Source organism: Palaemon carinicauda, chromosome 38 (assembly GCF_036898095.1).
Source record: "Palaemon carinicauda isolate YSFRI2023 chromosome 38, ASM3689809v2, whole genome shotgun sequence".
Classification (NCBI taxonomy): domain Eukaryota; kingdom Metazoa; phylum Arthropoda; class Malacostraca; order Decapoda; family Palaemonidae; genus Palaemon; species Palaemon carinicauda.
The window spans coordinates 37,945,676-37,970,878 of record NC_090762.1 but is presented as its reverse complement, the minus strand read 5'-3'; the positions used below and the strand labels follow the sequence as shown (position 1 = coordinate 37,970,878).

General features: G+C 44.3%; 2 protein-coding genes across 2 annotated transcripts in view; both read right to left on the bottom strand.

Annotated features, from left to right (window-relative positions):
* The window catches only part of LOC137630563 (uncharacterized), a 196,618-nt gene that overhangs the window by 134,776 nt on the left and 36,639 nt on the right, over nucleotides 1-25,203 (bottom strand). The window lies entirely within an intron of this gene.
* Nucleotides 5,186-25,203, bottom strand: part of LOC137630562 (probable ATP-dependent RNA helicase DDX20) — a 56,497-nt gene continuing 36,479 nt past the window's right edge. The window contains exon 2 of the mRNA XM_068362096.1: nucleotides 5,186-7,672. Coding sequence (XP_068218197.1) covers nucleotides 5,262-7,586 — 2,325 coding nt within the window. The 5' untranslated portion in view covers nucleotides 7,587-7,672 and the 3' untranslated portion in view covers nucleotides 5,186-5,261. The remainder of the gene's footprint in view (nucleotides 7,673-25,203) is intronic.

The window sequence follows — 25,203 nt, the reverse complement described above, 5'->3', positions numbered from 1 at the left end:
GAGGCTAGAAGGGATGAATAAAGATTTCCCTGGGCTAGCAAAGATCCCAAATTGTAAGAGGCTGGAGGATATCAGCATGAGGTGGTGTGTTGTTTCTCTCATCTTCCTTTCTTGCCGCTCAGTTGGAATTTCCTTAACTTTGACCGGGGATAAGGGGAGGTATTCCAGTGACTGCTCTGCAGCGGAAGGCACCCTAGTCTCAGTACCAGATTTAGATGGAGAAGATCACTGTGCCTTACTACCTTGAGTAGTCTTCCTTCTGAGATCAAGACCCCGAGGAGATGAACCTGACTCCAAACTCTCTAGAGGAATTCAAGAAGTAGCCCTGACTTGAGCAAGTCGGGGCTGCGGCAGTGGAGGAGCCACACCCAAGGACTTCTGAAGAGTTAATACCAATGTATTGAACCAGGAGGGAAGCTCACCGCCTCTCAGAAAGTACGGGGTTTCCTTAGGGAGTCCAGGTGGAAGGGAACGTCTTCTGAAGGAAATGCAAGAGGGTGCCTGAGTTGACCTAAGAGACAATCTCTGAGGCAACAAGAGATCATCTTTCGATGGACGAAGAGGTCGATCGCAACTTATAGGAACGTTAGCAGACTTGTCCGGAGGTTCCTTAAACCCTTCAGGGAAGGAAACTGGATTCAGCCGGAGGCGGCAACGAAGGTGTTGGGCCCCCACTCGCTTGCAACTCCAGTACTGCTACTTGTCAATCGCTTGCGGAAGCCACTGATTCACACGTGAAATCACGAGATTCCCACATTAACGGGAGCGATTCCCAAGCGGAAGTGCTCATTTCACGAGTGATAGCTGCCAATCGAGAAGTTGGAAGCCCTAAGGGCTCCTGTTGCACTGGAGGATTACTCACGCTCACAAGCAGAGGCGATGAAAGCCTGTGAACCAGACAAACTCGAAATGTTGGAGAACGTGCCACTGCAGTGGAATACGTCTGAGAGCGTCACATAGGCGAGCATTTAGCTTAAGCACCCCAGGCAACAAAGGGTGCTGGGGGTAGCTTAACAGGAACCTTTTTGAAGGTTGTTCAATAGAAAGATCATTAGGTCGGAGGTCGTTGAGGAGAGGTACAAGCTGTAGAATGTCGCGTGGATGTTGAACGCGAGCATTTACCTATTCCTTATGAAGAGGAACGCTTAGGCGAAAAGGAACGCTTAGGCCTTGATCATGAATGCTCGGTTTGCAATCATTAACGTTCTGTTCGAGATCGTGAGCGTGATCATGAATGTCTACAGTGCCTAGCTCGAGAATGTGAGCGTCGGCCTTACAATCATAAACGTCACCTCATGATCATAATCGTCGACCACGTGATCATGCCTGTTGCCCTCGTGAAGGTGAGCGCTACCCTTGTGATCATGAGCGTTGACCTTGTGAACGTGAGCGCCACCCCCCCCACCCCCCCCGTGATCTAGAACGCCAGCGTCCAGATCTAGACCTAGAACGTCTAGCTAGTGATTGAGAAATTCGCAATCATGAGCTTTTAGCTTGTAAGTCAGACCCTCTTCTAGAAGAAGAGCGCCGAGACTGTGATACCCTTTGGTCTCATGAGCGTGAGGCTCTAGAGTTTGAACACCTTCACGAGGAAGAGCGCCGAGATTGTGATGACCTTCGATCCCCAAGATGATCTTCGGATTGTTGCAAACAACGTCCAGATAAAGATTGTCCCGAAGGACGAGAAGATGGAGGGAGTTTCTCCCATACAAGCGGCTAGCAGATGGAACGCTCGCCGCTTGAAGATCATCATCGCCTATAGCCAGAAGGAGGTTAGCTCGCGAGCCTAAACCATTCCTGTGGAGAAAAATAGGAGGCTGAGGGGTTAGGAGACAATGAAGTCCCAGGATAGTGAGAGGGTTCGTCGTCAGCAGGAGGTCGTTGGAGGGGCAAATGCGAGCTATCGTCTTGTTCACGCGTGGAAGTGCCAGGAGAGGGCGAAAGGTGGACCTCACACACGTCCAGAGCATAAGATGTTGAAGGCTCATGAGAAGGATCCTTCCTAGCACCAAGCTGAAGGAGTTGCGGCAATGCCTCCTTCAAAGGGGGAGCAGATATCCCGAAAGACGGCCATGCCTGCAACACATCTACAAGTGAAAATGGTTCCCCTGCAGCTGGAGAAGGTGCTCCACTAGGGTAAGCAACAAAACCCACAGCACACCAGGGTTGCCTTGGAGTTATCCGGTCTGCACTCCTACTCGATCACCCCTTGGAGGGAGGCAAGCAAGGAGGAGCTTCAGGAAGAGATTTAGGCACGTATGAAGAATAGGCTCGCGCTTTCCTCACCCGAGAGCGAGAAAGATCACGCTTAGCCATCTTTTTCCTGCAGCGCCACAGTTTTTCCCACAGGGAGGCAGGCCACCCCCAACACTCATCGTAGGCCGAGCCCTGCTCACAGCGACGTCTACTGCAGGTCAGACATAGGGAGTGAGGGTCGATATTAATTGACGACATGACGGTACCGCAAGCGGCACCCTTGCAACTAGGACACATTCACATTGGAGCGTCGGGGAAGAAGCACAGTCACACCTGAAAAGACAAAGCTCATAAGCAAAGTCAATGACAGCCTTAAGGAGAGAAAAGAGACGTCCGCTCTCTACAAGCCAAAAAAGAAAAACAAATAAGTGACGTAGTTCACCGATGTGTGAGTAGATATAGGTGGCCGAGTACCCTCCAGCCACCCTTGTCTATCCACTACAGTGGTTAGGCAGGGTTGCCACCTTGCACTTTTAGCCTAATGGCTACCTTCCAGCTAAGGTTTGTTAGTCTGAGAGTAAATGAAAACCGATTCTGCAAGGTCAGGACAGTGCATCCTGCAGCACTCAAGACTTTTCTGTGTGCCCAGACCTTTCAAAAATAAATGTTGAACAGTATAGCCCTTGGGGCCAACTGCCAAGTTGAAAATTTACTAAACTACAACTACCTAAATTCCTAATATAGCATGTCGTTCCGTCGATAAAGAGCGAACAGGGTGAGCAAGCAGGCAAGCAAGTGAAAGCTCAAAGTGCACATGTTCAAAATCTGAAGAAAGCTAAATAAATGTTGTGTGCATGTGTGTACAGGTGAGCATGCAAAAACAAGTAACTGCTCATAAATATGAGCAAGTGCACAGTCTCTCTCATAATTCCCGTAGGATTTCTCTCTTCCTCTTTGGAGAGAGGATTCATCTTCTGAGGACATAATACTACACCTCTTGACAGCTTGAGAGGGTGGATCCCTGGGAGACGGAATATCATCATTGTCATGCCTCCAAAAAGACAGCAAACTATTTTGAAGGAGATCTCTCCTTATTGTCCTGAGAAGACTCTCAGAATGAGGTGAAGCCATAGCCAATGAGGAAGTTAAAGAGAATGGGCTAGGAGGCAAAAGAGGCCATAGGCACTTCCTTCCCTTACCTGGAAACATCAAAACCAAAGACGATGGTGCCCCTGAAGGCAAAGATCAGTGATTACTGCATCTCCAGGGAAATGGGGCATTTAATGGGCTTCTTCCGCTGGTCTAGCAGAAGATGGATCAGGAGATGGCGACTTTATCTTGAGACATTGCAAGGGCTTACAGAAGTTTTTCTTCTGACAGAATGCCCTCCAGACCTAATGATGGCCATAGCATTATTTGAGCACTATCGTTGTCTGCATCATCACCTGAAATTAATACTTCAGGTTCACCCCAGGAGAAGGAATACTCACTTCTCTAGAAACAAATAAAGTCTGTTCCCTCTGGCCTTGCCCAAGGTTTAGATCAATGTCGTTGTCTTTTATTGCCTTTCCCCCAGAGTAGGGTGGCGATCAGATGCCAGAATATCATGGAGGGGGGGAAGAGGAGATCCAGAAGATTTCTGGGACTTACAGGGAGGCAAAGAATCTCGCTTTGACTACTTCCTCCTCCTATCATACTCTTTCCACTGGGAGGATAATCACAGGGGGACGATTGCATAGTAATGATCTCTGCAGGAAGGGCACAAAAATGGCAATCAATGGATATCTTGTCCATGAAGGTTCTGCAAATACTGCCCGAATCTCCTCGGCAAGACTGCATGCCTATATGTGGTTTCTCCATGCAATAGCACAGCAATCAATCTGGGAAAGAAAAAGAAAAATGAAAGTAGCCAAGCTTGGAACACTTAGCACACGTCTGTACGACTCAGCGGCTGAAGTCAAAGTGGCTACTTAGTGAACTGGCATGAGGAAAGGGGCTTCCCCTGCTACCAGCAACACATTGTTATAAATTTTACCAACCAGTTTCAAGTTTTAATGAATTCTTACTCACCTATCAAAGGATAAGGCTTTATATCCAAAAAAAGGAACATGTCCTTTGAAAGTTTAACCTATAAACTGTATGCTTTTATATGGTGAGTTAAGTTTGTTTTGTTATGTTGAGAAAACTACAGAGTATACTGACTTCAACCTATACTACTCATTCACATAATCTACATCAGATATTTCTGGTTGGGTCTCCTTCACTCAATAAAAAATGCTTATATCTTACGTTTGGGTTTGAACAAAACAAAACAAAAATCAAAAGCCAATCTTCACATCTTTCTCAAGCACAATCACAGATGTATCAAGGTATTCTTAAAAGCTATTTCTCTTTTTTAAATTACTGTAGAATACAGTAGTAATTATTCATGAACTTTTAAAGACTTCTTTTATTGTTTCAATGTCATCTAGTTTAAATAGCAATCATCATTTTTATTGTTGGCACATCATGACGGACAGTGACACATATCGTAGTTTAAGTCCATAACATTTTGTGTCCCTTAACCAGCCTACCTGCCTTTCCAAAATATACCTTTGTTAGCTGTTCTGATAATTCTCCACTCGCAGTTGTCAGTGATCAAATTCACTCCTTAGATTTTTAAATTATCCTCTTTAATGACTAGCCTATGCCTTCATATAGCTTTTAAATATAGGGTTTCCAAGTTGAGCATTCCACATTCCTCTCAGGAAACCAGCATATTTGTCCCTCAGGAGACAATTCTTCCATATGTATGTAGGGCACTGTGAGCTTTTTCATCCTCCAAGAAATGAACTTTACAAACCACACTGCAGTTACTCAACACTGAAATTCTTTTGTCTAGTGATAGGTCTTGTCTTTACTAGGTATCAACAATTTTTTTTAAACCAGTTTAAACTCTCAAATACCAACCATGGTCTTTTAAAAAATAAGGATCATTTATTGTAAGAAATATAATTAATGGCAAACTTTATTGACAATGTAAAAAAATATAGGAAATAGAAGGGTTATATATCAACAAAACAATCCTAAGAGCCATAGTGATAGTGCCTCGCAATTTCATAACTAGTCCTCCCCATGGTCTGAACATAGTCCATCATTGCTATAAACTTTTCAGCATCATCTAAATATTTCTGATATATACCAAAGTTATGCATCATGTAATTTCCATCAGTAACATTTGTAGAACTTGAATCAGTATACCGGTCACTGTCATCTTCATTATCACTAAACTCTGTGATGTCATCACTGCTGTAACTACTAACTCTCGCTTTGCTTGTACAAGGTCCATTATACGATTGTGGGTCATATTCATAAGTGTAACTTTTGTTGACACACTTTTTCTTATCTACTCTAGAGGCTTTGATATTTTCTTTTAGTGCGCCTTTCTTCAAACTAGAACTTTCCATTTTGTTGATAGAAGAATCGTCCTTTTTGTTGGTCAAGGAATGCTGTGAACCGAGAATCTGCTCATCAAGATTCACGTCCATTTTCTCAAGGAGATTCTTTTCACCTTCTATTCTACTGTGAAGAGCATTCTCAATGGTAAACATACAATCTTTCCATGAATCATTTGCTTTAAAAATGACTTGTTGGAGGTTCTCTTCTAAATAATTCCAATGAGAGCGAAGATTGTTTGCTTCTGACACTGATATAGCTACATCTGGCAAGGTTGGTATGGTAACTGAAGGATTATCATCTGCAGATATACTATCATACCTATCAGATACATCTGCCATTATTTCATTGAAAGATACTGAAGAACAAGAATGCTCTAAATTCAGTTTACTGACCAAACTGATTACATTGTCTAAGGCTTTCAATTGAGCTTTTTCATTCTCGTCTGCCACTCTTTCAGACTCCAATTTTTTCCTTGAGGATTTTTTAGAATTTTTCCCCTTCTTAGTATTATTTTTACCTTGTCTGGCCTTAAGAGGAGAGGAGCAATCTACATAATCTTCACTTGAACAGCTATCAGCCACCATCTTATTACCATTTCTACCGTTGGTTTTTACTCTTTTTGAATTTCTTTTTTTGGAGAGATTATTTTCATATGTATTTGCAACATTCAAATATTCTGAAAAATCATCATCTGTCAAAAACTCAACAAACTCCTGGTTCTCTTCCTCTCTGCTGGTAAGGTCCGAGGTCAAGTCACCTTGAAGCACAACAATACGAACATTAGCTAAGGATGCAATGGCTCGTATAACTTGCCACTCTTCTCCTTCAGTTACAAGTGTGATAGCACTTCCTCGGGAGCCAAATCGTCCAGCACGACCAATTCTGTGAAGATATGTAGAATGATCTCTTGGGAGGTCAAGATTGACCACAAGGTTGACATGCTCTGAATCTAAACCACGAGCAGAAAGATCAGTTGATACTAGAACACGACATTTATATGAACAAAGGGCATCGAGAGCTACCAAACGATCTTGCTGTGCTTGTCCCCCTGTCAAAAAAGTCACCGGCCAACCTGCTGCTCGTAATTTATTACATACACTTTCAGCACGCAACTGAGAGTTTGAAAATACAAGACACTGGTTAAACGTCACTGTACATAGTATATTCATAAGTTCCTCAAACTTTGTTTTTTGTCTGCGGTGTGGCTGATGATGATATGGAAGTATTTTCACAAACTGTCCAATACCAATGAGAGCAGGAGAGTCCTTTCCTAGTCTAACATGATTAGGGGATCTCATGAGACCTTCAGCTACCTTAGCAATATCTTCAGTATATGTAGCACTGAGAGCTAAAACCTGTTTATTCAAAGGTAAGCCTGATGCTATTTGAGCAATTCCATCAGCAAACTGACCAGTCAAAAGTTGATCAGCTTCATCTAAAACAAAAAGTCTTACATTATCCAAACGAAGAAGACCCATTTCAATGAGCTGTGTGATACGACCAGGTGTTCCCACAGCTATGTGACAGCACTTTAGCTTGACTTTATCCAAACTTAAATGCAGCCCTCCAATAAAAGTAGAAATTCGTAGTCCTTGTATATTAGATCCAATGGAACTTATTACTTGAGTAACCTGAACAGCTATTTCTCGGGTCGGAGTTAAAACTAACACCTGGGTTGTTGAAGCTGCAACACTAACCATCTCAAGAGCAACAACAGCAAAGACACATGTTTTACCAGTACCACTCTTGGCTTGAACTACCATGTCGAGACCACATCTCCCTAATGGAATTGCTGCTAACTGGATAGGACTCGGCCTCTCAAAACCTGAAGCTTTTAAGCCTAAAAGTACAGGCTCTGATAAATACATGCTTCTAAAGTCAACATTTTCTTCAATTTGAATATCTACTGTTCTTTCTCTATCATCAATAACGTGAGCTTTTCTTAGAGCCATTTTTTTTATCTAATTCCTGTAGACTTGTAGCCTACATCAATCTTCAATCTTCAGTATGTAACAGCAACCAATCCTAAGGCTGGTACCTGAAAGATTGAGAAAATGCACTATTAGGATCATCAAATGCTACTTCTCAGGCTCTTAATCAGAACATTTCTTCAATCAATCAAATAAATTATAATTCTGGAGTTTAACTTAGCATGTCTAGTGTCAGCAAAATTCCTCACTTCTTTTATAAATCACAAACCTTTAAAGTAATTTGTATTTTTCCTAACTACTATATAGAAACCCAAGTCCTTTAATAGGCGTATGATTTCAGTGCAGATGGAACTCGGCTGTTAAGATTTATAACAAGGGTGTTGGTAGTTACTGACGGGTGGCTGAGAAGCCCTAATCCCCCATCCAACACACTGAGTAGCCACTATGACATTAAACATAGGACTTGCGGCAAAAAATGTTATTTTTATTAATAAAATAAATTTTTGAATATACTTACCCGGTGATCATATAAACTGCAACTCTGTTGCTCGACAGAAAAACCTACGGTCAAAATACGCCAGCGATCGCTATGCAGGTGGGGGTGTACATCAACAGCGCCATCTGTCGAGCAGGTACTTAGTACTCCAAGTAAACAAAGAACCAATTTTCTCCTCGGTCCACTGGGTCTCTATTGGGGAGGAAGGGAGGGTCCTTTAATATATGATCACCGGGTAAGTATATTCAAAAATTTATTTTATTAATAAAAATAACATTTTTCAATATTAAACTTAGCCGGTGATCATATAAGCTGATTCACACCCAGGGGGGTGGGTAGAGACCAGCATTACATGTTTACATTATTATGAGCTAAGTATTTTGTATTTCATTTTAGCAGTTATTCAAAATAACAAACATAAAATAAATAAGTACCTGGTAAGGAAGTCGACTTGAACAATTACTCTGCCTTTTTAAGTACGTCTTCCTTACGGAGCCTCGCGATCCTCTTAGGATGCTGAGCGACCCCTAGGATCTGAAGTATCAAGGGATGCAACCCATACAACAGGACCTCATCAAAACCTCTAATCTAGGCGCTTCTCAAGAAATGACTTTGACCACCCGCCAAATCAAGTAGGATGCGAAAGGCTTCTTAGCCTTCCGGACAACCCAAAAACAATAATAAAACATTTCAAGAGAAAGATTAAAAAGGTTATGGAATTGGGGAATTGTAGTGGTTGAGCCCTCACCCACTACTGCACTCGTTGCTACGAATGGTCCCAGAGTGTAGCAGTTCTCGTAAAGAGACTGGACATTCTTAAGATAAAAAGACGCGAACACTGATTTGCTTTTCCAATAGGTTGCGTCGATTATACTTTGCAGAGATCTATTTTGTTTAAAGGCCACGGAAGTTGCGACAGCTCTAACTTCGTGTGTCCTTACCTTCAGCAAAGCTTGGTCTTCCTCATTCAGATGGGAATGAGTTTCTCGTATTAACAGTCTGATAAAATAGGATAAAGCATTCTTTGACATAGGCAAAGATGGATTCTTAACTGAACACCATAAAGCTTCAGACGTGCCTCGTAAAGGTTTTTAAATAGAACTTAAGAGCTCTTACAGGACATAAGACTCCTTCTAGTTCATTTCCAACCATACAATAAGTTTGGAATATCGAACGATATTGGTCAAGGCCGAGAAGGCAGCTCGTGTTTGTAGAACATGCAGCCGTTTCGGATGAGAATCCGATGTTCTTGCTGAAGGCATGAATCTCACTGACTCTTTTAGCTGTGGCTAAGCATACCAGGAAAAGAGTCTTTAAGGTGAGATCTTTCAGGGAGGCTGATTGTAGCGGTTCGAACCTGTCTGACATAAGGAATCTTAGTACCACGTCTAAATTCCAACCAGGTGTAACCAAACGACGCTCCTTCGTGGTCTCAAAAGACTTAAGGAGGTCCTGTAGATCTTTATTGTTGGAAAGATCTAAGCCTCTGTGACGGAAGACTGATGCCAACATGCTTCTGTAACCCTTGATAGTGGGAGCTGAAAGAGATCGTTCTTTCCTCAGATATAAGAGAAAGTCAGCTATTTGAGTTACAGAGGTACTGGTCGAGGATACGGATACTGACTTGCACCAGTTTCGGAAGATTTCCCACTTCAATTGATAGACTCTAAGGGTGGATGTTCTCCTTGCCCTAGCAATCGCTCTGGCTGCCTCCTTCGAAAAGCCTCTAGCTCTCGAGAGTCTTTCGATAGTCTGAAGGCAATCAGACGAAGAGCGTGGAGGCCTTGGTGTACCTTCTTTACGCGTGGCTGACGTAGAAGGTCCACCCTTAGGGGAAGTGTTCTGGGAACGTCTACTAGCCATCGAAGTACCTCGGTGAACTATTCTCTCGCGGGCCAGAGGGAAGCAACTAGCATCAACCTTGTCCCTTCGTGAGAGGCGAACTTCTGCAGTACCTTGTTGTCAATCTTGAACGGAGGGAATGCATATAGATCTAGATGTGACCAATCTAGTAGAAAGGCATCTATATGAACTGCTGCTGGGTCCGGGATTGGTGAGCAAAATATTGGGAGCCTCTTGGTCATCGAGGTTGCGAAGAGATCTATGGTTGGCTGGCCCCAGGTGGCCCAAAGTCTCTTGCATACATCCTTATGGAGGGTCCATTCTGTTGGAATTATTTGTCCCTTCCGACTGAGACAATCTGCCATGACATTCAAGTTGCCTTGGATGAACCTCGTTACTAGTGATATGTCTAGACCTTTTGACCAGGTGAGGAGGTCCCTTACGATCTCGTACAATGTCAGATAGTAGGTCCCTCCTTGCTTGGAGATGTACGCCAAAGCCGTGGTGTTGTCCGAGTTCACCTCCACCACTTTGCCTTGAAGGAGAGACCTGAAGCTTTTCCAGGTCAGATGTACTGCCAGTAGCTCCTTGCAGTTGAAATGCATTGTCCTTTGACTAGAGTTCCATAATCCCGAGCATTCCCTACCGTCTAATGTCGCACCCCAGCCTACGTCCGATGCGTCCGAGAAGAGAACGTGGTTGGGAGTCTGAACAGTCAGGGGAAGACCCTCTCTAAGGTTGATATAGTCCTTTCACCAAGTCAGACAAGACTTTATCTTTCCGGAAACCGGGATCGAGACCGCTTCTAGCGTCTTGTCCTTTTTCCAGTGAAAAGCTAGATGGTATAGAAGAGGACGGAGGTGTAGTCTTCCTAGTGACACAAATTGATCCACGGATGACAGTGTCCCTACCAGACTCATCCACAGCCTGGATGGATAGCAGGGCTGGGGGGCTGATCGTCTTGTTCAGCAACGTCCTCATCAGAGGGTTCCTCATCCGAAACTGATGAGGAAACGGCAACGGAGTGGGCAACGTCTGACTCGCTGAATCCGGTCGCACTGGTGGATGCGTGACGGAGCCGGACGCAATATCATGGCACTGCTGCACAGTCTGTGAACTGTCAACAACCATGGGTGCGCGAGGAAGTACAGCGTCAACCCGAAACTGTCTAGACTGTCTGGGTTGTGCAGTCAACACCCTACCGGGTTGCTGAGGTTGACGCACTGCGTCACAACAAGTCATCTCTGCTGGTTGTTGAACGTCCTGAACGTCAACAACCACCTCCGAGCGTCGCTTAACGTCAACGTGCGACTGGCAACCCACACTGGGTCGTATCGGTGGAGGAACCACCTCAACTGGCAGACGCGAGTAGGTTACCTCAGCGTCAACAGGGCGCACAACCGACCGGTTGGAAGGTTGTTGGCCAGAAGGAGGAACCACCTCAACTGGCAGACGCGAGTAGGTTACCTCAGCGTCAACAGGGCGCACAACCGACCGGTTGGAATGTTGTTGGCCAGAAGGAGGAACCACCTCAACTGGCAGACGCGAGTAGGTTACCTCAGCGTCAACAGGGCGCACAACCGACCGGTTGGAAGGTTGTTGGCCAGAAGGTTCTTCTCCGCATTTAAGTCCTCTATCAAGGACGCAAGCTTGGACTGCATGGCTTGCAGCAAAGCCCATTTAGGGTCTACGGGAGCAGGTGTGGCAACAGACGGGGTTAGCGACTGAGGCGGAACCGTTTACCATCCCTGAAAGCCTAATTATGTGTGACATAATAGTACAGCAAAACTTCAAAGGCTTGACAAAAGCTGAGAAGTTGTCCTGTAAACAACTTGGAGCGTCTCCTGGCTAGGCGCCAGGGCGAGTCTACCAGAAATGAGAAGTCTATCTGGGCAGAGGCATGAACTCCCAAGCCGAGAACTTCTCTCGTGTCCTATCAGACTCTCGCTCTATAAGCCAGTTTAAAAGAAGGGAAATCAAAGGCTGTATCCCTAAAACTCCTCCTGGTGCAAAAACCAGTCGCCTAGCCAACGTAACGCTCTCTAGGAGAGCGAGAGAGCACTAGCTTAAAAACAATGGCTTCGAAGTAGCTAGGCCTAGTGTAAGTTCTGACGTTTAGGCGAATGAGGAGCAGCAGTTACAAGATCCGGACGAAGATCCTTAAAAAATCATCATGATTTAATTAAAGTCCATAGGAGGCTAAGCAGCTTAAGGCTCCTCTCCAAATGACAGAGTCCTCAAGGGAATATCAGTAGGAGGGAGAACAGCACTTTCTCATCTACAGGAACCTTGTCCGATAAAAGCTAGGTTATCTCAGTGAGTCTCTCACTGGTGCATTAGTAGCAGACCAGAAGGCAACGTCATGTAACTGCTTGACAGTCTGTGAACTGTCAACAACTGAACTGTCAACCACAACAGGTGCGTGAGGACATACAGTGTTCACTCGAGACTGCTTTGACTGTCTATACTGAGCAGTCAAAACAACTCTAGAATGCGGAGGTTGACGCACCGCGTCAAAACAAAACAACTTAGACTGTTGTTGTACCTCGCGAACGTCAACAGAAGGTTCCGTGCGTTACTGAATGTCAACATGCGGCTGGCAGGGTACACTGGAACGCATGGGTGGCGGGACTCTCTCAGCTGCAGTGCGGCAGAAGGTCGCCTCAGCGTCCACAGGACGCACAACCGTGTTGGTTGTAGGCTAGAGGTTGGTGCAGTGTCAACCTTCTCCGCACGAAAGTCCCGCATCAATGACGTTAACTGAGACTGCATGGTCTGCAGCAAAGACCACTTAGGGTCTACAGGAGCAGGTGCGGCAACAGACGGTGTGACTGCCTGATGCGGTACCGCTTTGCCTCTCTTAGGAAGTGAGCAGTCGTCGGAAGACTGCAGCGAGTCCGAACTGACCCAGTGGCTACAACTGGGCCGTTGGACTTGCGCGGAAGGGACCGACTTGCGCTTAATAAGCTGTGAGACCTTGGTCCATGGTTTCTTACGAGAAACCTCTTCCGCAGACGAGAAATAAATGGGCTCTCTCGTCTTTGTGTGGGTGGGGCGATCTTGGGTAGATACGCCCGAAACCACGGAGGGAAACGTCTGTTCGTTGATCAAGGCCTGACGAACCCATAAGTCATTCGACATTACTTCTCCCCTGGGCTTGGGAGCTTGCAAGAGGTCCCGGACTAGGTGAACGACAGGCACGAACAGACGAACCCTCGGACGCAACACTGTAACACTTTGCGCATATCACTTTATCACTTCGATTTTCTGTTTTGCACTTATTTCACTGAAATCGAAACTTTTACTGATTTCTACCTGAAACACGCAATTCTACCCTTCATTAAAAGGTAGTAATTGCGAAATCAGTCGTATAATGCAGCTCATTAATACTAGCAAAAAACAGAAAACATATATAAAGATAAAAAATTCAGTGGCTGGGAAAGAGACTAAACACTAGTTCAAATAAACTACGTTTACAATCTCTCACCGCACATAGCCTGGGGACAAGAATAAAACCCTAGAAACGTTTTACCTTCCTCCCCGTACAGCGACTAGGGAGGAGAGTAACACGAGAACAACGTTACCCGCTTGAACGGAACGTTTTCTCTCCTCTCTCTCCCTCCGTCTCTATCTCTCTCTCTCTTTCTCTCTTGATTTCGCACCTAAGAGAAGAGCCCAATTATATATCGTCAAAAAAAAAAAAAACATGTTATTTGACTAAAGGAAAAAACTGAAAGGTTTTCCAAATAAAAAGTTCCTTTAATTTAGAATTTAAAACATTTAAGCTAAGAAAGAATGAACGAAACGTCAGAATCGATTTACTCTTACTGCAAAGTGAAACCGTGATACACTCTCTCTCTATCGTAACGATAGAGCGCATGTTGAACGTCCTGAACGTCAACAACTGCGTAGTCTAAAAAACTAAACGTTAGTTCATCTTTGAAAACAGTACGAAGACTATCAAAGATATTCTTTCATAAAACATTAAATTTAAAAAGTTTTAAATTCTTTAAAGGCTAAATACGATATAACGGGCTCAACTTTGATTAACTTCGGTTCCAAGTTAGGACCGCCTACTATCAGGAAAGGTTGCATATAACAAAACATAAAAATTTATTTTTATATGTTTATAATGAATGGAAAGTTAATCGAAGAGGCCTAATAAAGGCGGAGAGATATAAAATATATAGATCTATAACGTGTTAAGCAAAATTACTAAAAACCTAAACACACTTCCGTCTAAGGGAAGGGTCGGCCATTTAAAAGTGAAAGAGAGTCCATACTCTCTTTGTCACCATAATTAAATCTATCCAAAACGAGTTCAAGTTTTGAGATGAAGATAAAACACCTGCATAGCGAAAGCTCAAAACTAGAATAGTGTACTTCACCAAATAGTTGTGAAAACAAATCCAGTTAGTAACAGCGTATTAGTAGGTCTTGCCGGTAGCCCGACAGAGAGAAAATTGGTTCTTTGTTTACTTGGAGTACTAAGTACCTGCTCGACAGATGGCGCTGTTGATGTACACCCCCACCTGCATAGCGATCGCTGGCGTATTTTGACCGTAGGTTTTTCTGTCGAGCAACAGAGTTGCAGCTTATATGATCACCGGCTAAGTTTAATATTGAAAAGTGTAACTTGAAGGACTCGCGTTTGTATAGTTAGGAAAAATATGAAGTTTTTAAAAATTTTGTGATTTGCTCCTTCTCGGATACAAACCCTCGTTCTCTAATATGAGACTTATCCTTAAGAATGAAGAAGTCCCTATACCCAACAGGTTGGTTTACTTTTCTAGAAATGTCAAGGCACTTTGGTCCTGTATAGGAGGGAAAGTGGTGACTCCTGTTAACCTCTTAATGACCTAGACATGAAGATGAGGAAAGTGTTAGGCTATGTGGACTGGTGTACAGTCAAGGGAAGAACCTACATCTGTGTGGAAGATGTGTTTGTCTAAATGCATGGTTGTATGTGAACATGGGTGTATATGTCTATCCATCCCCCCTCGTTTCGGAGGATGGGAAAGAGAAAGAAGAAAGAGTCTTAGCATTCTCCTCTCCCCCAGAAAAGGAAGGTAAGTTGTTCTGATCCCAGTTAGTGGCCTTTGTAGGGAAGAGATAGAGGGTTGGACTCGTGGCCACCTGGATTCAAGGTCATGGGCATGAAATGCTGAACCAAGGCAAAGATTTTCTATCCTTCAGATTGACTAACGAAAATGGAAAAGATATGCCATTTCCTAATTGTTTTGCTTAGGCTACCCCAGGCTGGTAGAGTCCCTTTCATTCTCTGGCTTTGAATGATCCTGCAAAGAGGTGAAACATGCCACTACATCCGACCTGTGGCCCAGCCAAGACGTGACCTGGAAGTTTGCCAAGGAAGCAGCTACCATGTAGGCAGACTGAAGAGCTGAGATGAAAGTAGGCTATGACCCAAGTCTTTCCATCGATGTTTCTAGAGTCAGGGTTGTAACTGCACCATCAATAAGCGTGAGGAAGACTGGCTTCCACAGATGCATAAAATCTTTTGCCTACAGTTAGATTATCATACTCCGAGAGAATTACTTCTCCCAGAAACTTTAGTATCTGCCTTTTTAATTACTTTGAAAGCCAGTTCAGACCAGGGAAGACCCACCTATAAGCAGTCAATGAAGGTCTTGCCCATCTGGAAATGAGCCCTGGAAGCTTCCCTTAGGCTGTTCATTTGCCTTGATAATGGCCAGGACTTCTAAAAAGGTTACTTCATATTCCAATCAAAACTGGAGATCCCTCTACCCTGAGGGGGAAGTCAGGCATTCGATTAAAAATGTCAAATTCATAGATAATTTGTATTTTTCCTAACTATACAAACCTTAGCTATTTGATAGGGGTTATTACTTTCGGCGTAGCTGAAATGACGAGCCATTAGAATTTTATTGAGGGTTTACTACACCCCCCCCCCACCACTAATTAGCGGGGGTAGGGAGGGTAGCCTGCTAGGAGGATTAATACTGCTGGAGATGCCCTGACTCAGAATTCTTTCCTGAACCCGTGAGGCCATGGTTTGGCCAGATTCACCCCTTCAGACTGTCAAATCTCGATCCCAAGTTAATCCTCCGACAGCGTACTAGTACTTAGTCTGTTTTACTCAAACCTTTGTTTATAGCCGATTAACTATTTTCTTGTGCTATTTTATTAGCGATGGTCCCTTCTTGTGATGCTTTATCAAAAAAATAAATAATGTTAAACTTGTTGCTCAACTTATTGATGAATCAGTTACAAACTCCTTGGAATAATGAACTACAGTAAAGTCGTTGACCTTTATAGCCGTCTGTGGATGACATTGAACACAGCTTGTGATAATCTCACAACTGTTGTTACTGATTTTTGCCTAAAGGCAGGCAACTGATTTTTTTTCGTACAACCAAGAGCAGCACAGGAAGGAGCCATCGCTAATGAAAGCACATTAAGGGTTACCGTCTCTAAACAAAGGTCTGAATAGAACTGACTACAAATTCCAATACAGTGACAGAGATTAACTTGAAGGATCATGAACTGACAGTTTGAAGGGTAAAAACCTGGCTTCCCTTAATCCGGGTCAGGGCATCTCGTTATTTTTCCTTCAAGGTAGCCTGCTACCCCCCCCCCCCCCTCACACACACACCTGTGCTTGAGATCACTTTGCTTGGAGGTAGGACTTCAAGGGGGATAGGGCTGGCAGGCAAGTTTGATTAAATAGCTAAGGTTTGTATAGTTAGGAAAAATACAAATTATCTACGAATTTGTCATTTGTTCCGTAACTGACATACAATGAATGAATGATTTAAAGTTTTCAGGCATCCTGACTTCTAAGGTCATTGACGCCGGTAACATTTAATTTATGTATACAAAAATAAAAAATGAAATAAAATGTTATTTTCATTAGTAAAATAAATTTTTGAATATACTTACCCGATAATCATGTAGCTGTCAACTCCGTTGCCCGACAGAATTCTACGGGAGGGATACGCCAGCTATCACTATACTAGAAGGGGGTGTACTCACAAGCGCCACCTGTGGCCAGGTACTACAGTACTTGTTGTTGACGCCACCTCACTTTTTCTTCGGTCCACTGGTTCTCTATGGGGAGGAAGGGTGGGTCAATTAAATCATGATTATCGGGTAAGTATATTCAAAAATTTATTTTACTAATGAAAATAACATTTTTCAATATTAAACTTACCCGATAATCATGTAGCTGATTCACACCCAGGGGGGTGGGTGAAAAACCAGTGTACAAGACTAAAGGATAGCTAAGTATCCCGTATTTCATATAATCAGTTATCCACAATAACAATGAAATAATAAGTACCTGGTAAGGAAGTCGACTTGAACCGTTACTCTGCCTTTAATAAGATCGTCTTCCTTACTGAGCGCAGCGTTCCTCTTGGAAGGCTGAATCAACTCAAAGGTGCTAAAGTATACAGGGCTGCAACCCATACTAAAGGACCTCATCACAACCTTTAACCTCGGCGCTTCTCAAGAAAGAATTGACCACCCGCCAAATCAACAAGGATGTGGAAGGCTTCTTAGCCGACCGTACAACCCATAAAAAGTATTCAAGAGAAAGGTTAAAAGGTTATGGGATTATGGGAATGTAGTGGCTGAGCCCTCGCCTACTACTGCATTCGTTGCTACGAATGGTCCCAGGGTGTAGCAGTACTCGTAAAGAGACTGGACATCTTTGAGATAGAATGATGCGAACACTGACTTGCTTCTCCAATAGGTTGCATCCATAACACTCTGCAGAGAATGGCTCTGTTTGAAGGCCACTGAAGTAGCCACAGCTCCCACTTCATGTGTCCTTACCTTCAGCAAAGCAAGGTCTTCTTCCTTCAGATGAGAATGTGTTTCTCTAATCAGAAGCCTGAATAGTAAGAAACTGAGTTCTTAGAACTTGGAAAAGAAGGTTTCTTGATAGCACACTATAAGGCTTCTGATTGTCCTCGTAAAGGTTAAGACCTTTTTAGATAGTACCTAAGAGCTCTAACTGGGCAAAGTACTCTCTCCAGTTCATTCCCCACCAAGTTGGACAGGCTTGGGATCTCGAACGACTTAGGCCAAGGACGTGAAGGAAGCTCGTTTAGCAAAAACCGAGCTGCAAGGAACATGTAGCCGTTTCAGATGTGAAAACCATGATCCTGCTGAAGGCGTGGATCTCACTTACTCTTTTAGCTGTTGTCAAGCACACGAGGAAAAGAGTTTTTAATGTGAGGTCCTAAAAAGAGGCTGATTGGAGAGGTTCAAATCTTGATGACATAAGGAACCTTAGGACCACGTCTAGATTCCAGCCTGGAGTGGACAACCGACGTTCCTTTGAGGTCTCAAAAGACCTAGGGAGGTCCTGTAGATCTTTGTTGGTGGAAAGATCCAAGCCTCTGTGGCGGAAAACCGCTGCCAACATACTTCTGTAACCCTTGATCATAGGAGCTGAAAGGGATCTTACTTTCCTTAGATATAACAGGAAGTCAGCAATCTGGGTTACAGTGGTACTGGTTGAGGAAACTGCATTGGTCTTGTACCAGCTACGGAAGACTTCCCCTTGAGACTGATAGATTCTGAGAGTGGATGTTCTCCTTGCTTTGGTAATCGCTCTGGCTGCCTCCTTCGAAAAGCCCCTAGCTCTTGAGAGTCTTTCGAAAGTCTGAAGGCAGTCAGACGAAGAGCGTGGAGGATTGGGTGTACCTTCTTTACGTGAGGTAGACGTAGAAGGTTCACTCCTAGAGGAAGAGTCCTGGGAATGTCGACCAGCCATTGCAGTACCTCTAAGAACCATTCTCTCGCGGGCCAGAGCGGCGCCAACCAACGTCAGCCGTGTCCCTTTGCGAGAGGAGAACTTCTGAAGTACCCTGTTGACAATCTTGAACGGCGGGAATGCATACAGGTCGAGATGGAACCAATCCAGCAGAAAAGCATCCACGTGAACTGCTGCTGGGTCTGGAATCGGAGAACAATACAACAGGAGTCTCTAGGTTATCGAGGTAGCGAACAGATCTATGGTTGGCTGACCCCACAGGGCCCAAAGTCTGCTGCAAACATTCTTGAGAAGGGTCCACTCTGTGGGGATGACCTGACCCTTCCGGCTGAGGTGATCTGCCATGACATTCATACCGCCCTGAATGAACCTCGTTACCAGCGTGAGCTTTCGATCTTTAGACCAGATGAGGAGGTCCCTTGAGATCTAGAACAACTTCACGAAAGAGTCCCTCCCTGCTTGAAGATGTAAGCCAGGGCTGTGGTGTTGTCAGAGTCCACCTCCACCACTTTGTTAAGCTGGAGGGACTTGAAGTTTATCAAGGCCAGAAGAACCGCCAACAACTCCTGCAATTGATGTGAAGTGTCCTTTGCTCCTGATTCCATGTTCTCGATCATTCCTGTCCGTCCAAAGTCGCACCCCAGCCCGTGTCTGATGTGTCCGAGAGGAGACGGCGGTCGGGTTTCTGAACAGCCAAAGGTAGACTTCCTTGAGAAGAAAGCTGTTCTTACACCACGCGAGAGAAGACCTCCTCTCTTCGGAAACAGGAACTGAGACCGTCTCTAGCGTCATGTCCTTTATCCAGTGAGCAGCTAGATGATACTGAAGGGGGGGAGGTGGATTCTCCCTAACACGATGAACAGGGCCAGCGATGAAAGTGTCCCTGTTAGACTCATCCACTACCTGACTGAGCATCGGTTCCTTCTCAGCATGCTCTGGATGCATTCTAGGGCTTGGAAGATCCTTGGGGCCGACTGAAAAGCCCGAAAAGCTCGACTCTGAAGATCCATACCCAGGGAGACAATGGTCTGGGATGGGATGAGCTGAGACTCCTCAAAATTGACCAGGAGGCCCAGTTCCTTGGTCAGATCCATAGTCCATCTGAGAATCTCCAGACAGCGACGACTTGTGGGAGCTCTTAAAAGCCAGTCGTCTGACAGAGCCGGACACAAGATCATGGTACTGCTGCACAGTCTGTGAACTGTCAACCATGGGGAAGCGAGGAAGTACAGTGACAACCCGAAGCTGTCTAGACTGTCTGGGTCGTACAGACAACTCCTTATCGGGTTGCTGAGGTTGCCGCACTGCGTCACAACAAGTCACTTCTGCTGGTTGTTGAACGTCTTCCCAGTGACACACTGACTCCGTAAACAAAAAATCCTTTAACAAGGACTAAGCTTGGACTGCATGTCTTGCAACACAGCTCAAGGTCTATGGAAGCAGGTGTGGTAACAGACGGGGTTAGTGACTGAAGTGGAACCATTACCTTCCCTGGAAGCATGTTATGCTTAAATAAAAGTCCATAGGAGGCTACGCAGCTAAAGGCTCCTCTCCAAATGACAGAGTCCTCAAGGGAATATCAGAAGGAGGGAGAAAAGCACTTTCTCATCTACAGGGACCATATCCGAGAAAAGTTAAGTTCTCTCAGTGAGGGTTTCAATGGTGCAAAAGCAGCAGACTAGAAGGCAACGTTATGAAACTGCTTGACAGTCTAGTGAGTTGGCAACAACCAAAGATGTATGACTGAGAAGCATGCGGTAAGGTATGCAGAGCATGTTGTATGCAGAGCATGCTGTATGCAGAGCATGCTGTATGTAGAGCATGTTGTATGCAGAGCATGCTGAATGCAGAGCATGCTGTATGCAGAGCATGTTGTATGCAGAGCATGCTGAATGCAGAGCATGCTGTATGCAGAGCATGTTGTATGCAGAGCATGCTGTATGCAGAGCATGCTGTATGTAGAGCATGTTGTATGCAGAGCATGCTGAATGCAGAGTATGCTGTATGATGAGCATGTTGTATGCAGAGCATGCTGTATGCAGAGCATGCTGTATGTAGAGCATGCTGTAAGGTAAGCAGAGCGTGTTGCATGGCGTTTAACATTTCTCAGAAATTCCATGACCAGTGCTAGAGTGCTTCATGCATGCTTGCATGGGGTTTTAATATCAACATAATATTTACCTTACATTCATAACTCATGATTCATTTTTGTTTTGAAGATATTTTTGCCATATTTTGCGATATTGTTAAAAATATATTGCAAGGAATACATATATATTTTTATATAAGTAAGACAAATAACCTCCATTATCATAATGTTTGTGTAGGCATACATGTATATGATTACAAATGCAAGTTATGAAAGTAATGAGGTGTTATTATTGTCATTTGTTATTTCTCAAGTTAAGGAGAAAGTGGCAGATGCATGCGTTGAGGTGGCTGACTCATAGCATGAGGTTGCTGCCTCAAGAGTTGCGCTTGCTGTAAGGGTTGCGGATGCGCAGTAGCAGGTTCCTGAGGAACGAGTTAAGGTTCCTGAGGTGTGAGCTGCGAGAGTAGAGGTAGCGGCTGCGCAGAACGCAGTTCTTGTCTCGCGAGTTGAGGTTCCTGAGGAGCTAGCCTAAGCTGCAGCGAGTGCTGAGGTGGCTGCCTCATTGATGGAAGAGGTTGTCGTACCTCAAGAGATTGTTGCCTCTCTGGTGGAACCGCAAGCGGAAGCGGAGGAAGTAAGGCATAAGATTCCTGCTCCCATTGCTGAGGTTGCCTTAAGGAAGGCGGAGGTTGCTGCACACCGCTGGTAACTGGCAACTCAGTACGCGGTAAGGTATCCTGAGGAACCTCAACATCGTACGCCTGGCAGACTGGACTGCGGTGAGGCGGAGCGATCGCAGGAGGAGGTGTAACCTTCTCAGCCTGACAATCACGCATTAAGACCGCAAGCTGTGACTGCATGGACTGCAGCAAAGTCATCTTGGGGTCGGCAGACGCTAAGGTCTGCTGAGGCAAAGCCTTAACAGAAGATGAGGTCTGTTACGGCAACACCTTACCTCTCTTAGGAGGTGTGCAGTCACCTGATGACTGAGGAGAGTCAGAGCTAACCCAATGACTGCATCCGGGTTGTAGAACTCTAACTTCGTACGTCTGGCATAGGTCTGGACTTTACGTTTAAGAGGTCTTGAGACCTGAGACCAGCGTTTTCTCCCCGAAATTTCTTCTGCAGACGAGCAAAATAAGGGCTCAATCGTCTGCGGGTGGGAGTGACGGTCTCTGTAAGACACGCCCGCAACCACCGAGGATACTTCTGTGCGCCGATCAAGGCCTGCCGAATCCTTTTGCCCTTCGACATTGCTTCTCCCCTGGGCTTGGGAGCTTGCAAGAGGTCCCGGACTGGGAGGACGACTGGCACGCACAGAAGTACCCTCACGCACAACACTGACACTTTGCGCTAATCACTTATCACTTTTGATTTTCTGTTTGCACTTATTTCACTGAACTCGAAACTTTAAGTGGTTTGTACCTGAAACACGCAATTCTATCCTTTCTCAAAAGTTAGTAATTGCGAAAACAGAATTACAATGTAACAGAAAAATCTAATGAAAGATAAATAATTCAGTGGCTGGAAAGAGACTAAACACTAGATCAAATAAACTACGTTTAAATTCTCTCACCGCATAAAGCTTGAGAACAAGAAAAAACTCTAGAAACGTTTACCTTCTTCCCCTAAAGAGACTAGGGAGAAGAGTAAAAACGATAACAACGTTACTCGCTTGAACGAAACGTTTATCCTCCTCTTTCTCCCTCCGTCTCTATCTCTCTCTCTCTCTCTTGACTTAGAACCTGAGAGAAGAGTCCAATCATATATATCGTTAAAACATATTATTGTAAAAGGAAAATATTTCCCAAAATGAAAAGTTCCTTTGTAGAATTAAAACCATTAAGTTAAGAAAGAATGAACAAAACGCTAGACACGGTTACTCTTACTGCAACGTGACACCGTGAAAATTCTCTCTCTATCGTAACGATAGAGCGCAAGTTGAACGTTCTGAAACGTCAACAACTGCAGAGACAAAACAAAACGTTAGTTCAACTTTGAAAACAGTATGAGACTATCAAAGAAATTCTTTCAAAAACATTAAAATAGCATAATATGTTAACAGGTAAAACCGAAATGACGGGCTCAATGTTAATTAACTTCGGTACAAGAAAAGACCGCCTACTATTAGGAAAGGTCGAATATAAACAAATATAAAAATTAATTTTAATAATCTTATAATAAAAGGAAGTTAATCGAAGAGGCCTATAAAAGGCGGAGAGATATAAAATAAATCTATAACTTTTGTTAAGCAAAATTAAGAAAGAGAGTCTATACTCTCTTAGACACCAACACTTCCGTCTAAGGGAAGGGTCGGCCATTTAAAGGTGAAAGAGAGTTCATACTCTCTTCGTCACCATAATTAATCAATTTAATTCCAAAAGCTAACTAAGCTAATATAGAAGTTTCCAGTATAGCGAATAGCTGCAAATTTTAGAGAAATACTTCACCAAACCGTGAACAATACTCCAAAATCATAAGCGTATCCAAGAACGTCTTGCCGGAAGCACGACAGAGGAAAAAGTGAGGTGGCGTCAACAACAAGTACTGTAGTACCTGGCCACAGGTGGCGCTTGTGAGTACACCCCCTTCTAGTATAGTGATAGCTGGCGTATCCCTCCCGTAGAATTCTGTCGGGCAACGGAGTTGACAGCTACATGATTATCGGGTAAGTTTAATATTGAAAAATAAAAAATTAAAGAGTATTCAATTAAAATCATAAAAATTGAATGTCATAAAAGTTAAATATTTTTCAGAAGACCTGCTTCTGAAAAAAATCTAAAAATGCCACTTGCATGGTAGGACACATCATTTCCAAGAATCTTGGCAAGGATGAACCTGCCACCCTCACCTCGAGCCTCAAACAAATATCTCTTCCGCAAGTTGTTATAATTGGGGCATTCGGTCAACAAATGCCTTACTGTTAGAGGTACTAAACAGTTGTCACAATACGGTTGGTGTTGGCCCTTCAGCAGAAACTCATGTGTCAACCGAGTGTGACCAATACGGAGACGACAAAGAGACGTCTCCCATTTTCGGGGCATCATATTATACCTCCAAGGATATATGTCATTTGTTACTTCCCTCATTTTATTGCTATCTTGACTATCCCATTGCTGTTGCCATTTATTGCAAACCAATTTCTTGATGTCAGGTAAGAAATCATTACAGGGAATGGGATACCTTCTTAGCAGCAACTCGGATGCAGCCTCCTTAGCCAGTGAATCTGCCTTCTCATTCCCGGACACACCTACATGTGCTGGAACCCAACAAAATTGAACTGTTATACCTCTCCGTCCAATAATGAAAAGCCATTCTAAAATCTTTAAAACTAGAGGGTTATTAGAATTAAAACTGACATACAAACTACACTATTTAATAGGGGTGACTCACCCATTAGGGGAGGGTGAAAAGTCCCTGTCAGTACTGGCTTTTGGCTTTGACCGAGGACTCAATATATGAGTGTGTTCACACTCAGTAATAAGGAGTCCCTGCACCTCGCTAGAACCTTGCTATGCAAGGACTGCGGCCTACACAAGCTGTGAGTTAAGGTATAATAAAATGTGACTCCTCCTAGGAATTTGACCTGTAGTCCTTTAGATGGAAACTTTAGGCTAGGACTCTCCCAATACCACCTCGTCAGGGTATGGGGTAGTGACAGTGTTATCTTAATACTAGGAACACAAGGAAACATGGTTTATCTGCAGTGGTTTGAGGTCAGCTGTGCAGAGAACCCAGGATGCTGCTTCCCCCAAGAGAGTGGAGATGAAGAAAAGAATAAGGGCCAGACAAACCTTTTCATTCATGCAGACTAAGACCGGGTAACAATGCCCTCAACCTTCTGCTACTTGTCCACTAAGGAGCCTAAGGTTTTAAACCAGCTGTTGTGCAGCCACCACGGGGCTGATAGAGAACGTATCGAGCCTCCTGTGGGTCACGTCTTGCAGGTAGTGGGCTGTGAAGGTCGTCTGATGCTTCCACACCCCAGCTTGAAGAACCTGCGTCACTGAGAAATTTTTCTTGAAAGCCAGGGACGTAGCTACACCCCTGACATCATGTGCTCTAGGGTGACGTGACGGAGGAGGGTCTGGATTCAGGGACAGGTGGATCACCCTATGAATCCATGCCGAGATGGTGTTCTTGGTGACCCTCCTCTTAGTTCTCCCAGTGCTAACAAACATTGCTTGCACCTGGTGACGGACTGCAGCCGTTTTTTTGAGATATAGCCTCAGACTCCTTACTGGGCACAGTAGGAGATGGTCTGGGTCATCTGTTACAGAACGAAGACTCGAAATCTGGAAGGAGTCGAACCGAGGGTCCGGCACCCCCGGATTTTGAGTCTTAGCAATAAACTCTGGTACGAATTTGAACGTTACCTCACCCCATCCCCTTGAATGGGCGATGTCGTATGAGAGACCATGAAGTTCGCTGACTTGCTTGGCCG